This window comes from Muntiacus reevesi, chromosome 13, assembly GCF_963930625.1.
Source record: "Muntiacus reevesi chromosome 13, mMunRee1.1, whole genome shotgun sequence".
Classification (NCBI taxonomy): Eukaryota; Metazoa; Chordata; class Mammalia; order Artiodactyla; family Cervidae; genus Muntiacus; species Muntiacus reevesi.
In genome coordinates this window covers 690,900-707,473 of record NC_089261.1, presented here as the reverse complement: position 1 = coordinate 707,473, position 16,574 = coordinate 690,900, and the positions used below count along the sequence as shown (strand labels likewise).

The window sequence follows — 16,574 nt, the reverse complement described above, 5'->3', positions numbered from 1 at the left end:
TGAATAAAACTAAAATTAAATAAGAGCTGAAAATCCAGGTTGGAAAGAGGGACAGAACCCACAGGTATAATTTCCACTTGCCTGCACAGAGCCCTGTCAGAGTAAGCAGCTGACCACGGGCTCCCACACACCTAACACGACAGACAAAGATCCCCTGGAGAAACTCAGCAGTAAGAAGAAAATATCAAGAAACTACCTTTATCATCCTAGTATAATAAATAAGACATCGCATCCATTTAACCAGACAGGACACTGTAAAACCAGAAAAGTCAGACTGCCCCCCCCCCAAAAAAAGTTCTTACAAATGAAAGTTTCTTAGAGGTTATCAGGCAAGGTCAGAGATAAAACTGAAGAAGTCTCCCGCAGGGCAGAGCCAGAGCCAGAGACAGGAGACAGGACACAGAGACCACAGGAGGGCCGCAGCTGTGAAGACCTGGGGAAGAGCGCACCTCGGGGTGGCGGGGATGGAGCCCCCAGGAAACGAGCGGAGGGGCGTTCCTCAAGTGCTGCCCTGAGCTGGGGAGCCAGGCGAGCTGCCCTGAAGCTCTCCGAGAGGAGAGGCGCCAGGCTCAAGCTGGGGCCAAGCAGCAGCGGGGCGGGCGGCTCATCCTTGAGGAAGTCCCTCCACCCAGGAGTCCACGGGCATGGGGACTGGCCGGCCTCCCCAGAGCCCCTCCTGGAGGCTGCGGGCCCAAGGCACTGAGCCCGAGGGGGAAACCGCCAGGAGCAAGAGCCCCGACAGCAGGCCCGCAGGCCCCATGGGGCACCAGCCGGGAGGGCCTCACCCCCAGGCCACAGGAGCAAGGTGGGGAGGGGCAGGCAGCCCTGCAGCACAGACAGGCCAGAGGACGCAGCCCTTGGCCAAGTGTGGTCAGAGGCGCCCCCTGAGGGAGAGACCACTCGAGTCGGTGCGGCCCAGCACCCGGGGCAGGAAACGATGAGACGCAGCTGGCTTTGTCACCAGCTGCAAGCAGGCGCTCCCGGCCTGAAAGGAGGCCGCCTGCCCGCCCTCACAGCAGCTGGGAACCTGTATCAAGCTACATCCCAGACCTTGACTCCCTGTTTTGTCCTCACATCTCTGTTGGTCTGACGGAGCTCTCCAGTTTCTGCTGGAAAGATTTGTCAACGGCGAATGAGGTTCAGTGAAAGAACCAGACCTAAAGAAGCTACCGCTGCTCTTGGGAGGGTGTGTCTTATTTGAGCTAGAGAAGCCACACAAGCTTCGCCATCTTCTCCACTCTGGATGTCTGACTCATCTAGGCACTGACCCCGGGACTCCAGGTCTGGGACCACAGTGGCTCCCCAGGTTCTGGCCCTGAGTGCATCCCAGCCCCCCTCACCCCCCGGGGCAACCACTGGGTAAGGACGGTCTGTGTCAAGCCAAGAGCTTACGAAAGTGCTTATCTCACAGGACTTGTGAAGTGTTCAGGAGGAGCAAAGTCCTGTGTTCCAGAGATCTACACTTGATTTGGGCAGAGAATTACACGGTATCTGGGATGTGACTGAAAATAGTCCAGGGGAGGGGGGGACAGGGAGAAGGTGAAACGCTGGTCCCATGATGTGAACTCTCCAAGGAGTGGGGAGACCGCACTCCCATGACCCCTACTTCTGTGAAGGGTTGGAGAAGTCCTAATGGAACTTTGAACAAGATAGGAAATAAAAGGGTCATCTCATCTGGTGCAAGCCTGCTCACACCCTCATCTTGTCAAAGACCCCGCCCTTGAACCACTGTTATAACCCTCATCAAATTCTCCCTGTGGGGAAGCGGGGGAACACATAGTTTTTTAAGGCAGGAGCACACTGTGTCCCCCTCTGCCTGGCAAAGTAATAAAGTATCCTTTTCTACCTCACCCAGTCAGCCAGACAGGGTCCTTTCAAGCACACAGGAAGATACTGTGGAGATGTGTGAAGAAGGCTCACGTCCAAGAGTGTCCTGCAGTGGGATCCTTCGGGCCCTTACACAGGGAGCGACCAAGTGGCCTAGAGACCCTGGGCCTCTGGGACGGGGGAAGTAATAAGCCTCAGAAAACCTGCTCTAGTAACCAGAAGCCGGTCCAGTCCCTCCCCACCAGACAGACCAGAAGGCCCGCTGTGTCTCAGTTCAGTTCAGTGGCTCAATCGTCTCCGATTCTTTGTGACCTCATAGACGGCAGCACACCAGGCCTCCCTGTCCATCACCAACTCCCGTAGCCCACTCAGACTCATGTCCATCAAGTCAGTGATGCCATCCAACCATCCCATCCTCCGTCGTCCCCTTCTCCTCCCGCCTTGTTTTCCAATGAGTCAGTTCTTCCCATCAGGTGGCCAAAGTACAGGAGTTTCAGCTTCAGTCCTTCCAATGAATATTCAGGACTGACTTCCTTAGGATGGACTGGTCAGATCTCCTTGCAGTCCAAGGGACTCTCAAGAGTCTTCTCCAACACCACAGTTCAAAAGGATCATTTCTTTGGCGCTCAGCTTTCTTTATGGTCCAACCCTCACATCCATACATGACTATTGGAAAAACCACAGCTTTGACTAGATGGACCTTTGTCGGCAATGTCTCTGCTTTTTAATATGCTGTCTACGTTGGTCATAGCTTTTCTTCCAAGGAGGAAGCATATTTTATTTATTTTTTCTATTTTTTAAATTTTTATTAGTTGGAGGCTAATTGCTTTACAATATTGTAGTGGGTTTTGTCATACATTGACATGAATCAGCCATGGATTTACATGTATTCCCCATCCCCATCCCCCCTCCCACCTCCCTCTCCACCCGACTCCTCTGGGTCTTCCCAGTGCACCAGGCCCGAGCACTTGTCTCATGCATCCCACCTGGGCTGGTGATCTGTTTCACCATAGATAATATACATGTTTCGATGCTGTTCTCTCTAAACATCCCACCCTTGCCTTCTCCCACAGAGTCCAAAAGTCTGTTCTGTACATCTGTGTCTCTTTTTCTGTTTTGCATATAGGGTTATCATTACCATCTTTCTAAATTCCATATATATGTGTTAGTATGCTGTAATTTCTTTATTTTTCTGGCTTACTTCACTCTGTATAATGGGCTCCAGTTTCATCCATCTCATTAGAACTGATTCAAATGAATTCTTTTCAATGGCTGAGTACTATTCCATGGTGTATATGTACCACAGCTTCCTTATCCATTCGTCTGCTGATGGGCATCTAGGTTGCTTCCATGTCCTGGCTATTATAAACAGTGCTGCGATGAACAAAAAATATGGAACGCTTCACGAATTTGCGTGTCATCCTTGTGCAGGGGCCATGCTAATCTTCTCTGTATCGTTCCAATTTTAGTATATGTGCTGCCCAAGCAAGCACGGAGGAAGCATATTTTAATTTCATGTCTGCAGTGATTTTGGAGCCCAAGAAAACAGTCTGTCAATGTTTCCATTGTTTCCCCATCTATTTGCCATGAAGTGATGGGACCAGATGCCATGACCTTAGTTTTTTGAATGTTGAGTTTTAAACCAGCTTTTTCACTCTTCTCTTTCACTTTCACCAAGAGGCTCTTAAGTTCCTCTTCACTTTCTACCATAAGGGTGGTGTCATCTGCACATCTGAGGTTATTGATATTCCTCCCAGCAATCTTGATTCCAGCTTGCGTTTCATCCAGTTCAGTATTTTGCATGATGTACTGTGCATATAAGTTAAATAAGCAAGGTGACAACATACAGCCCTGACATACTCCTTTTCCTATCTGGAACCACTGTGTCTAGCCTCCTGAGAACTGGAACCATGGACACAAGTCCCAGACAGAGTCCCCCAGGGCAGCGACTGTGGTCGTGAGAAAGTCACCACTGAACTCAGAGTCTCGTTCCACTTCAAAAAACATGGGGCCGTGTGTGTACTGGCATATTTAAAATGCATACACATCAAGTCATATACCCAAAGAAACAGGACTGAAGGAAAGTGATCAAAATGTCAGTAAGAGCCACCTCTGGGCAGAGAGAGCATGAAAAACACTCTGCTCCTTTGAAATCATCTGCAATGTTATCTGAACGGAATGAAGGGGCTTTGCCCACCAGCCCCACTGACTGAAACAGGAGCTGGAGATGGGCCAGCACTGCTGGGACAGGCTTCCTGCTCCCACATCCTCTTCCTCCACTCCTCGAATGGCCCGCGGGGCCCAGTGCGGGGCTCCCCGCTTCCCCCACGGGCGGGCGGATGCCCCTCACAGCCTGCACGTCATCACCCGTGTCTCAAAGCCTCCCTCCTGTCGCCGCGTGAAAAGGTAACAAGGTGCTTGTGATGAAGGCAGCCTAACAGGGCGGCAACCCCTCAGAGCTGCTGGCAACGCCCACTGGCCGAAGAGCCCGAAGGCCAGCCCGGAGGCAGAGCCCAGAGAGCCCGCGCAGCGCCCCGGGGGACAGGACCGGGCGGCCGGGGGCGGCTCACACAGCCGACTGTCAGGCTCAGTGGCAAAGTGATGGGGGTGGCGCCGCGCCGTGGGCCACGGCAGAGAGCAGCGCCTGCATCGCGCACGCCCGGACCCAGGGGCGCACAGCATGGGATTCCGAGGACGGCAAGCGCGGGAGCAGACGTCTCCGTGGCCAGGAGGTCAGGGGAGCAGGGCCAGCTCTGCCCGGCTGGAGCACCGGGTGCCGGCCATTCAGGACGCAGCCTGGGCGGCGTATGGGCTCTGCTTCCACACAGACACACGGCGGGGGTCTGGGGGGCCCTGAGCGGGGCCTCAGTCCCACCCTCAGCTTTAGTGCCCAAACTGACCTCAGCCCCAGGCAGGGGTCCCCGCATCCTCCCTGGGGTGACTCTCAGTACCTGACAGCTGTGAAGGGCCCCCGGGGGCCCACAGGGCTTTCTCTCCACTTGACAACAGGGGCTCCAGTCCACACCCGGCGGCCAGAGCACTTCCTCACACCGCACCTCTGATGAGGACGGAAAGGGAGTTGGAAAGAGAGAGAGGACGGGGTCAGCGGGGACGCGCCTGAGCACTGCCCCAGCCCCGGAGTCCGGGGAGGCTTCGGAGAGCAGCGCACCCCAGGCAGCGCCTTATGCCCCTGCCTGCCCCACCCGGCCTGGATGCTGAGGGGCTGAGCAGAGGCCACCGGGTCACACCCCACCCTGGTCCTTACCCTGGCCCCCAGAACAGGAGGAGCCTGATAGCACCCGCTGCTCTGCACAAAGTCGGGGCAGAGCCCAGTGAGGACCTGCGAGTGGAGAGAGGATACACCCGAGCACTCTGCTGTCACAAACAGCCTCAAAAATGAAAGGTTCAAGCGTCTTCTCCAAGGATTCACTGTGCCAAGTTACTGCACCTGGATACACAACTCATTCAGGCAGAGTCCGTTATTAACAGGCCCCGCCTGGGTTAGCAAGGCATGCCTTCTTTTGCTTGCCTTTGGCAACACCCCACAGCTTGAGAGACCCCTGACCAGGGGCAGAATCCACACCCTCGGCAGTGACAGGGCCAAGCAAGGGACCACCAGGCGTCCTCATGAGCAGAGCTCCCTTACCAAAGTGGGGGGTGCGTCCCCCACCCCCGGAGTTGTGGTTTCCAGGTAATCACGTCTGGGCTCCTAGCTGCCCTCCCCTGTCTCTGGGCCCAGGTCCTCCTCTGCTTATCTGCTAAACAGAACCATCCGGGAACAGCCTGGACGACCATGTCTACACGGCTCCACACTGCTCTCCACACCCCTCCCTGCAGCTGCCCGGCGTCCCTCACCTGAGACAAGGCACCTAGGGGTGCGCAGGACACTGAAGTGTGACCAGGTCCTGCTCCCACAAGCTTCCAACACTGCTGGCAAGGCAAAGTAAGTGACCACGAGCGTCGAAACAGCAAAGGAGAGTTCACCTGTTCCGTCCGTGCCAGGATGCATCCAGTCAGGGTCCTCAGGAGGAAGTAGGACCACTGCGAGCGGAGCCGTCGGGAGCCATCGGGGTCAGGAGGAGGGATGATGCCAGACCTCCAGCAGGGAAGAGGAGACACGCCTGCAGCCAGGCGTGGAGCTGGGGTCTGGCGGGGGCAGAGGCAGGGAGGGAGCCTGGACAGGCGGCTTCAGATGGAAAGCAGAAGCCTCTCAGCAGGGGTGGGGAGGGCAGAACCGCCTTCAGACGGCTGTGCTGGCACCGGGCTGGGCAAAGGAGGCTGCCCACCCTGACTCAGGGCACGGGCAACTCGCCACCTCACGGCAGCTGGAGGAGACCACGGCCCTCCCCCTCCTCCCTGCACACAGGGTCTACCTCTCCTTCACGAGATTTCTGACTGCAAACAAACACGTGTTGGCTGTTAAACTACGCAGTACCACGTGGACTACAAACTACAGAGAGAATTAAAGCCACTCAGACAACCAGCCAAAGTAACGACTTAAACTCAGCCTGCACCCGACGGCCACGGCTCGTGGGGACGCCAGCTTGGCTGCAGCCCGCATGCGTGGTGCTGTGACTTTCTCAGACTCTGAGATGGGCACCCATCAGGGTGACCCACTGTCACTCCAGCAGAGGCAGGAAGCAACTGTGACTCGAGAACGTTCGTGATGTTCCTGCCTGGAGGGGCTCAGACCAGGGGGTGACAAGAATTCCAACAATCCAGATGCAAACTGTAGGTGAGGTAGTCATGGAGCACGGGGGGCGGAGGGTGGGACAGCCCACTGGGAGTCCTGGGAGGGCGAGTGGCACGGGGCCTCGTGCTGAGCCACGGAAGCAAGCAGGAGGCGGGGCAGCCATGTCCAGAGCTGGGCTCCCGTGAGGGTCTGGGGCAGCCTGGCACGGTAGGGGCGGCAGGCACGCAGGCACAGACTCTGGAGGAGGGATCCCGGCACAGAGCTGAGTCCACCGGCTGCCACCCAAACATTCTGGGTGTCAGAGTGACTGGGGACAGAGGGTGGAGTCCTTGAGGCGAGAGCTGAAGCCGAGTGCTGAACACACAGGTGTGGCGGGGTCTTTACACTACTTGTTTCTATGACCCATTTTGAATTTTTAAGAAGCCATCAGAATTCCTTTAAAAATTGACCTCTTGGGTTCATAACCGACATCACTGCCCTGAGGGATGCTCTTCTGGGGCAAGTACCCCTTGTCCTTCACGACACTGTTACGGTCCTTCCCACCCTAGAATGTCCACTTAGGGTCCTGGACCAGCCACGGCCACCAGGTCAGGAATGGCACTAACAGCGGGACAATTTCCAGCCAGGAAGGGATGTGAGAGCTGCAGCTGGTGGGGCTGGAGGCTGGCTGCAGCCCGTGAGGCCAAAGGTCCGCGGGGCATGTGGTACTGTGTCAGCCACCCTGTGGGACCCAGTGACCCACGGGGAGTGGCTAAAATCGCCAACAGGATGCCCACTGGCAGCGGTTCCACCAAAGCGCTCTCGGCACATCGGGCCTGGGCTAACGTCCATCCCCCCAGCTTCCCCAGAGACGTGACCACTCTTTCAGAGAAAAGGCAGTTTGCCTCGAGGCGGTGGGTGAGCCAACAGGCCAACTCCTGCAGAAGGGCGCAGAGCACGCCCCCACGTTTCAGCTGCCGTAGAGAAAACCCTGGGTGACGGAGGGCTCCCGTCCCCTCAGGTCACTCTCACTCCTGGTCTAGGGGAGCAGAGCCAAGGCCCAGGACCCTGAAGTCAGCGTCTCACCAATCGCGTTCTGGCTGCTTCACTGGGACTTATGGTGACCAGACAGGGCCCCTGGCCTTGGGGCCCAGACATTCTGGTGGTGGGCTGTACCCAGACACCAGCCCAACCATGTGGCTGACACCTGGCGAGGAAGAAAGTGATGGTCTCAGCAGCCTCCGCACTGGAGAACAAGGCCAGAGTCACACCACAGAGGCCTGGGGCTGCTGCGGCCTATGGGCCAAGCCAGGAAAAGCGTCGGCCAAGACTCAGCGGCTTCTGCCCGAGGGAGGGGCCACAGGCCACAGGCAGGCTCCAGACGCGCGAGCTTCAGGATGCTCCCCTCCGTCTGCAGACCTCTCCAGACCCGTGCAAGGTGCTGTCTGGCTGTTCTCCTCAGCTTTTGTGCTTGTTTTATTTCGTTTCTGGGTAACAGCACTCGGCATGCTCCTTCCAATCTAGGCTGAAATCTCCGCACCTCCTAGGTCGCAGATCTGGATCTCCCACGTCCCTTTGGGGCGGTGGCAGAAGAGGCGGCTGACCTGTCACTGACCCCCACCCGCGACTCCCCTCGGCGCTCCCTCCCGGACCCTGGTCCCTGACTCGAGCCCTGACTAGGGCCGCCCTCCCCCAGCCCTCTCCTCCCCTTGGGATCTGTCAGCCCAGCGGACGTTCATTCACTCCACGCCTGAAGGTGCACCCTGCTGTACTCAAAGGTGGGAGGTATCAACACAAAACTCAAGGCAAGTCTCTGGAGATGCTTAAGGCAGGCTTTTCTCGCATTCACTGCTCACCCACCCCATGGCAGGAGGAGCGCTGCTCACTTCTCACACATGCTTGTTCTCCAGAAGCCAACAGACCGGACACGTGTGCGCAACACTAACCCAATGACCCCAGGAGGCAGGTCTAAGGCCCACAAAGGCCAGCTGGGGGCCCTCAGGGGGCTGCTCCTGCGGTCCTGCAGGGAAAGCAGGTGTTCCACAAAGAGCCCATCTGAGCCCATCGAGAGGTTCACAGCTACCCTGCCCAGAGGCTCCTGTAAGCGTCACTGGTCCCTCACCACCCTCACTGGTCCCTCACCTCACCCTCACCGGCCCGTCCTCCTGCCAGGGCCCGGGGCAGGGGCGTCAGGCGGCACATCACTGCAAGCCCCCGGGCCTCCGTTCCCCTCCCGCCAGCCCGGTGAGACAGCCTGGACGCCTGCCTTCCAGAGGTGACGTGCCCAAGGCCACTCAGCTAACAAGCGGAGAAAGGACAGCTCCCAAGCTTCAGAGTGCGTGCTGGAGCCGGTCGCCCAGAACAGTGGTTGAGACAGCGGCTCACACAGCCCCCAGGACGACGCCTGCTCCAGCAAGCTTCAGCAAGTGCTTCACACGCCAGGTGTTATTTTCACAGGATTAGAGTCTTTCGGGAAACTCAAAGGGCCAGAGACACATTACAGGGGGTGACCCACTCTAGGCAGGGTGGGCAGGACCTGGAGAATTTGATATTGAAGCAGACCTATCAACAAAGAGAAGGAGCTAGTCAGGAATACAGCAGGGGGAGTCTACATGTTGTGGAATTCTTTAAATACTCCATGATATACTGTTTAAAGGGAAAGAAAAAGAAAGAATTTGGAACAGGCAAGAAGCTGAAAGCCCACAGAGGCTGGACAAGGGCGGGGATTCAAGAGAGGTGGCGAGGCAGGGCCGGGCCAGCCAGAACCCTGTCCTGACACTGAGGAGTCACGAGGAGTTGTCAGCAGGGCAGGGGGGAGCGAGGGGAGGCACAAGTCGGGGAGTGGGGGGCTATGGAGAGGCTGTCCCAGCGTTCCTGCAAGGCCTGGGGACGAGCCCCACTAATGCTGCTTTCCACAGTGGAGTCGGGAGCTGCTTCTTCAGCCCGTGTTCTGAGCATGTTCTCTCCAGAGCAACTCAGAGCTGGGTGAGGGCAGGGCGCTGCTCTTAGAGGCTCCCCTCCCTCTGCGACGTCCCAGTTCTCCACTTGGCTTTCCTCATTCAACTATAAACTACTTCCACTCAAAACACTTCCCAAGGGACCACCCCGGCAGTCCAGGTGCTAAGACTCCGGGTTTCCACTGCAGGGAGCACAGGTTCAATCCCTGGTTGGGGAACTAAGATCCCACATCCCTGTGGCACAGACCAAAAAAAAACAAACAACTAGCAAACCATTTCCCAAGACAGCCCACTTTAAGCACCAGCATAAACACTGTAGAAAGTCAGAAGTAACAATATGCCAGGTGTCCTCACCTTCTTTTGTAACTCTGTGAACACCATAAATCAAGGTACCAAGAATCACACTTTCAAAGTGAAACCCGGAGAGAAAACAGAAAATCTGAGAACTGAGAACACCCACAGAAGTGAGGCAGACAGCCTTCAAAACTGCTCATCCTGGGCTCCCCACCGTGCCCAGGCCCTAACCCTGAATATGCCCACAGCAGAGGCAGAAGGGCCTCTTCAGATCTAATCAAGGCACTGACCTCAAAGTGGGGACAACATCCTGCATTATCCTGGTGAGCTCAATCTACTCTAAGCCACTAGCAGAGTATTATTTTTTTCTGGATGGGGCAGAAGAGCCCACCCTTGTGGGAGCTGGGCAGGTGGGTGTGGGAAGGAATGGAGCCAGCCCCTGGGGACAAAGACAGACCGACCCTGGCAAGGTTCACAGTGAGGAACGATTTCGCCTCAGTCCTCCAGCTGTGTGGAACTGAACTGTCAACAACCTGAACGAGCCTGAAGGCAAATTCTACCCCAGAGCCTCCAGGAGGAAAGGCACCTGCCAACATCTTCATTTCAGCCCTGGAAGACCCTGGGGAGAAGACTCAGCTGAGCCCACTTCTGATCTACAGAAGCTGTTGGGTAATAATACACCTCAGTTGTTTTTAAACAAAACAAATTGTAGGCAGCAACAGAAAAGTAATATCTAACCACCAAACTGGCAATTAAAAAAAAAAAAAAAAGGGCCCAGGTTCTCTGGAAGCAGAAGGCTGAATCAAGAAGTACTCAGTCTGTCCTCATTAGTGGTCCCCCAGCCCTCAGACACTTCCCTACCTGCCCCACTTCAGGGACAACTCATTTCTTCCGTTCTTAAACTCCAGGCTTCCTCCAAGAGAAATCTCTGCCCTGGGGGCCTTTCTTCCAGGAGCCCAGAAGTGGGCCAAGCCTCAAGATTGCACTGAGTCTGTAACATGGGCAGAACCGTCCCAGACAATTCCACTGCAGGGCCCGGCCAAGTTCTCCAGTCCCCACTGCCTGCCCTGGACTGCCGGCTTCCCTGCCTTCCCCCACTTCCTTCCTTCCACACGGTTGCACCCCACCCCCTCCATCCAGTTAGTCAGCAAGGACCGTCCATCTGCACTCGCTCTCCTCTTTCCCTGGGACTGTCTTCCTCTCTCCGTTTCCAGCACTGTCTCACGCAGGCCTTTATAAGCGCTTGCCTGACTAGGTCACTCCTCAACGATTTTCTGGAGCGATGAGAAAGACAGGGCTCTGGCAGGGGGAATTCATGCATGAAAAATGACAGGCCCCCAGACCCCCAAGAGCTCAGAACTCTCGGAATGGCCTTCCTGGCCTCTCTCCTCTGTTCTTGATCCGCCTGGGGTGGGTCAAGGGTGGGGAAATCGAGGGATCTTCCCAACTCTGGCATCTCTGCACCTCCAGGCAGGCCCCGTGCCAAACAGAGGCTCACCTCCCCAGAGCTGTGCTTCCACCACTAACTGGCCGCCCCCGTTCGCCCTTGTTGCAGAATCGTCTGCTGAACCCCCACGACTCAGCCTAGCAGAGTACCACCCCGCTGCGCGGTGGGGGCTCACTCTCTCCAAGCCTCAGCTGGCGGTGACGGCCCTTCCCACTCCTACTCGTCTTTCCAGGGCTTGATTTCTGCGTCGCCTACTCCCCAAGGCTGCTCCTGGCCTGCTCAAGCGAACTGCCAATTCCGGTAGGAGAAAGCTGGCGCTGTAACTGCGCCCCGAGGCGGCGGCGCGTCCCCAGGAGCAGGGGCTGACCCCCGCCGGCCCGGCAAGCCCTAGCAGAAGGCAGTAAACCCGCAAGCGGCCGCTGCGGGGAAGCACGAGCTCGGCACGCCAAGCCCCCGGGCGACAGGCAGCCCCTAGCCTCGAGGGGTCAGCAGCTGAGACAGGGAAGGAGGCAAACAACCCCAGCTCTTCACGCCCACTCCCGACCGAAGGTCGCTTCCTGACGGCCTCTTCCTGTCACCCTCCGGCGAAGCCCGCGGCGGGGAGGGGGTCCCCCGCAGACTCCCGCCCCTACCGCCCCTCTCGTCCGCCCCCTCCGCCCTCAGGCGCTTCTCCGAGGAGGAGTCGCGAGGCGCCCAGCCTTGTGGACGCCGCCACGGGAGGCCCCGGGCTCCTCCGTCCGCAGTGGGACGCAGAGGAGGGAAAGGCCGCCGCCTCCGGAGCACACGAAGGACGAACGCGAAAGCTCAGGACGATGACTCAGAAGCCGGGGCTCGCCCGCTACAAGAGTACGGCTCATGAAGGCGAACCCGCGGCCCAGAGGGGAGGGAGGGGTGGGCGAGGGCCGCGTCCCGGTCCCCTCCGCGGTCCGGCGCCCAGGACCCAGCCGTCCGGCCGCGCCGCCCCCCGCCGCGAGGAGAGCTAAGGAGAGGGCTGAGGGGAAGGGCGGGGGTCGCGCCGCCGCCCCGGCCCCTACTCACATTTGGCTGACCAGCTTCTGCCGGAAGGCGGTGCTCCGCCAGTCGGTCTCCTGCCCCGAAACGTCCATGCCGGCGCCACACTCCCACCTCCCGCGCCCCGCTCCGCTGCCGCCGCCGCTGCCGCCTCAGTTGCGGAGCCAGGCCCAAACCCGGAAGCCGTCGGCGGCGCCTCGGCCGCGCCGGAAGAGGAGAGGGGATTGTGGGAAATGGGGGCGCGCGCACGCGCTTGTGGGAAATGGAGTCCGCGGGCGCCCCATCCCCCGCCGCGCTCCGGGTCACCTACTTGGCCTGTGGCCCTACTGTGTGCAGGTCCCGTGAGCCCAGGGCATCCGCACCGCTCCGGGAGGCGGCGCGAAGCCGCCCGCTATCTGAGCGGATGCCTTGGAGACACTGTTTATGAGAGATTTTTCAGCACCAGCTCGGCCCTTCCTGCGGCACGGGCTTTCCTGTCTGGCCCAACAGCCTCGTCCCTGGAGAACACAGTCCAGATGCTCACCAAAGGCACACGAACGTGCCGAGTGGAGGAGGCAGGGGCAGCTGGAGGCGAGGCAGGCGGGAATGGACCAGGGGGTGGGGTGGGGGGGTGAAGCCTGAGGATACTCTTAGGAGGATGAAATTTCTGCCGGATTGATCCTATGGGGCTTTGTCTGTGCCCCTGGGGAGGGAAGGCAGGTGACAAGAATCCTGAGCCCAAGTGGACCACAAAGGCTACTGAATGAATGAATGAATGAATCGCCAAGATGGGCCTCACGGAACGTGGACTGAACTGACACCTACCGATGCCTACTAAGCGCTGGGCCCAGGAGGGGCTGTGTCCACTCTGTGTCCATGAGCCCCAGACAGGAGTAGGGGACAGGGGATTGGGAGAGGAGGCAGTGAGCAGCTTCCCTAGAGGGGCCCCTCTTGTCTTCAGGTTTCAGGTCTTGCAGTGATGGAGAGCTGTTCACATTTTCAAACTTTTTTGCTCTCATTCTTTCAAAAATAATTTTTAAAAATTCTGTCCTGGGAATTCACTGCCAGGCCAGCTGTTGGGACTCTAAGCTTTCACTTGACAGGGTGAAGGTTTGACTGATGGTGGGGAACTAGGATCCCACAAGTGTCCAGGTAAACAAAAAAATTCTGTCCCTGCAGTGATCAACTTTTGCTGGTTTGCCTAGGACCTCCCAGTTTTAGCTCCTAAAGCCCATGTCTTGGCCACCCTCAGGCTGACTGGAATGGTTCATTGTCCTGTCTCTGTCCCTCTTGCACGTTTAATAAAACAGATCTAATACACATATCATATAGCTCACTCTTTTAAAGTGTGCTTCAACTAACCCGTGTTGTGTGCTAATTGTGTTCAATAAACCAAGTGATTCATGAATTAAATATTGGTTATGTATATTGTATATCTCCAATTCAGTGATTTTTTTTTCCTGTCCTTACTGTTGCTCCCTGTGACAAAGAGGCTCAGAACATTGTCAAGAATTTATCATCAAGATAAACTTAAGTGCTATGCCCTTTGGTGTTTGCTACAGACTTCTATTTCTACTTATCCCTTTGTCTGGGGTCCAAATGTGATGACAACTTGGTTAGAGTCTGGATGGTGACTACGGAAAGAGAGGCAGAGACAGCCACAGACCTTCTGGCCTCAGGGATAGAGGGGGAGAGACAGGAAGGTAGGTCCTGAATGGACTCTGGGGAGGAAATGGCAAAGGAAGCTGAAACTGACTGGAGGCAGGATCCTTTCCCAAGCCACCCGAGGTGCTGGGCCAAACCTCTACTCTGCTGGTTCCCGAGACCAGCTTGCCATAGCTGGACCCTGTCCAGCTGGACCCTGGTGGATACCATGCTGGGCCCTGCAGGAGGCAGGAGCTGGAAGCTTCCCTCTAGAAAGCCTTGCACACCCTCCTGGGGGCTCTGGCCCTCCCCTTCCAGCCTTGCACAGGGACCCCTCTAGTCCCTCTCCTCACTCTGGTGCTTAATCCTGGAAGGTGCTGGCCTGCCCCTCCTGAAACCACTCACTTCAGATAGGGGACTGGACCCGGCCAAAATCCAGACTGAACCTCGAACCCGCTGTCTCTTCATTGGAATTGCACACCTGGTCTCAGGACTTAATGAAGCTAAGGTTCTTTATGTCTCCAGGCAGGAGGAATTCAGCGAGAGGCAAAGTGACAGGTAAGAAATGGGTTTATTTAGAAAGAAACAGTTTCCATAGATAAAATACAGTTCCCCTCGAAGGGCGGGAGCAGTCCCAAAATATGTGGTGGTTAGTTCTTATGGGCTGGGTAATTTCATAGACTAATGAATGGGAGGGTTATTCCAACTGTTTTGGAGATTGGGAAGGGGATTTCCAGGAACCAGGCCACCACCCACTTTTTGGCCTTAGATGTCAGCCTCAGGAGGAGGAGGAGAAGGGGACGACAGAGGATGAGATGGTGGAATGGCATCACAGACTCAATGGACATGAGTTTGAGTAAATTCCAGGAGCTGGTGATAGAAAGGGAGGCCTGGTGTGCTGCAGTCCATGGGGTCGCAAAGAGTCGGACACGGCTGAGCAACTGAGCTGAGCTGAGCTGTCAGCCTCAGAAAATTCACAGCACCTGTGAGCACGTGGTTTAGACGCTATTATACTACAACAGGTGCACAATGAGGCTCCAGGCCCACAGGAAGCCGAATCCCCCCCCTGCGTGGATGTTGGCGATTCTCACTAGTTTCTCTTCTGTCCTCAAGGGCTATGCTGTTCTTTTAAAAGTTGTGCCCTGCCCCCTGCTCTCGCCTCGCTTCTACGCCAGCACTTGCCAGATGTAACCCCTCTTCTGTGTTTGTCTTGGAGCCTGCAATCATTTATGAGTGTGGAGGTGGCCAGCAGTTGTTGCTTCTAAAAGCAACACATAGTAGAAACTTTATTTTTTATTGGAGTACAGTCGCTTTTTTTTTTTTTTTGGCTTCCTTGCTGGTTCAGTGGTAAAGAGTCCACCCGCCAATGCAGGAGACTCTTGCCTTCTGAGATGGCCTGCACTCTTTCCGTGGAGTGTTTCTCTCTAATTAAACCCGCTTCTCACCCATCACTTTGTCACTCACTGAATTCTTTCTGTGACGACACATAAGTAACTTGAGCTTCATTACATCCTGAGAGCAGGTGTGTGATCTCGATGAAAAGAAGTGGGTTCAGGGGCTTCCCTGGTGGTCCAGTGGTTAAGGATCCACCTTTCAATGCAGGAGGCGTGGGTTCGATCCCTGGTCGGGGAACTAAGATCCCGCTATGCCACAGGGCAGTTAAACCCAGGCGCTACAACTACTGAGCCCAAGTGATCTGGAGGCCATATGCCACAGCTAGAGAAAGCCTGCGCTCAGCAATGAAGATCCAGCCAAAAATACATTAATTTTTCTCATTTTTGGCATTAATTTAAAACATTTTTTTGAAAAGGTAAAATCACAACTCTAATTAACTCATTGATGAGGAAGCTGGTAACTTCTTAGCAGCTTTTTAATATTCAGGAGTACTGAAATTGCTTGTGGGGGTGTGTGTGGGTCCAGTGCTCACTGCTCAAAAGCCAATAAGCAGGCCATGCTGAGGGAAAGGAAAACGTGCTTTACTTTCAATGCTGGCAGCTGGCAGGGTAGGGTGGAGACATCTGTCCAAAGGCAGACTCCCCACCACCCATCCCACCCCTGGCCAACCAGTGGGGCAAGAGCTTCTGTAGACAAAAGTGTAGGGGGTGCATGCAGGGACTAGATGCAGAAACAGCCCAGTCAGCTCTGACAGTCATCTTCAGATTGGCCATCAGGTGGTCTGACCGGCATCATCTTGATCGTTTTAGGTCCAGTTAATCTTTAGTTCCAGGGTCAGTTTGTTCCCATTTCTTTGAGGCTAGTTTTCGGAATTGTGGCAGCTTGGGTCATGGGTAGAGTCTGGTCATCACGGAGTTAACTTCTTCCGCCCAGGGTTTCAGTGTCTGTAGGACAGCTCACAGGACATGGCTCAGAGTACTATCTATAGTCCTTGACAAAGAGCTAAAGGCCCTTGGCGATGCTTAATGACTGCATTATTATTAGTTGGTCTCTTTTGACTGTTCTCCTTTGTTTCTGCATTTCTCATTTATCTGATTAAACTTACTCTTTGACTAAGGTTCTCTACAGACAAAGGCAGGCGTAGGACACGGTGTGTGGTTGGGGGCGGACAAGGACCACAGGGTCCTGCTCCGTTTCAAAATGAATGTGCAAATATAGACAAGACTGACCTCTCCCACAGCAGGTGAGAGAAATCAATGGGCTCTCCCCTCATCTGGCAGGATTTGCACGTCTAGGGACAAGAATTATTCTGCACTGTGATTATCTGTAATGTGCAGAGTTGTAAACT

At 55.9% G+C, this 16,574-nt stretch overlaps 1 protein-coding gene, 1 long non-coding RNA gene and 1 other non-coding gene across 5 annotated transcripts in view; all 3 read right to left on the bottom strand.

Moving 5' to 3' along the window:
* The window catches only part of MED15 (mediator complex subunit 15), a 44,293-nt gene extending 31,865 nt beyond the window's left edge, over nucleotides 1–12,428 (bottom strand). For 2 of the 3 annotated variants that reach the window (XM_065903729.1, XM_065903730.1), the window contains exon 1: nucleotides 12,236–12,426. In XM_065903729.1, the coding sequence (XP_065759801.1) occupies nucleotides 12,236–12,303 (68 nt within the window). In that variant the 5' untranslated portion in view covers nucleotides 12,304–12,426. Of the gene's footprint in view, nucleotides 1–12,235 lie in introns of all 3 variants that reach the window. The other variant, XR_010658800.1, reaches the window with a different exon arrangement.
* LOC136145775 (uncharacterized) lies at nucleotides 2,880–8,090 on the bottom strand. Its single transcript, XR_010658847.1, has 3 exons — nucleotides 5,093–8,090; nucleotides 4,779–4,885; nucleotides 2,880–4,215 (listed from the first exon to the last, which is right to left on the bottom strand). It is a non-coding gene; the product is annotated as an uncharacterized lncRNA (long non-coding RNA).
* On the bottom strand, nucleotides 3,214–3,320 carry LOC136146232 (U6 spliceosomal RNA). The gene has a single exon (XR_010658950.1). It is a non-coding gene; the product is annotated as a U6 spliceosomal RNA (small nuclear RNA).
* Nucleotides 12,429–16,574: the final 4,146 nt, after the last annotated feature.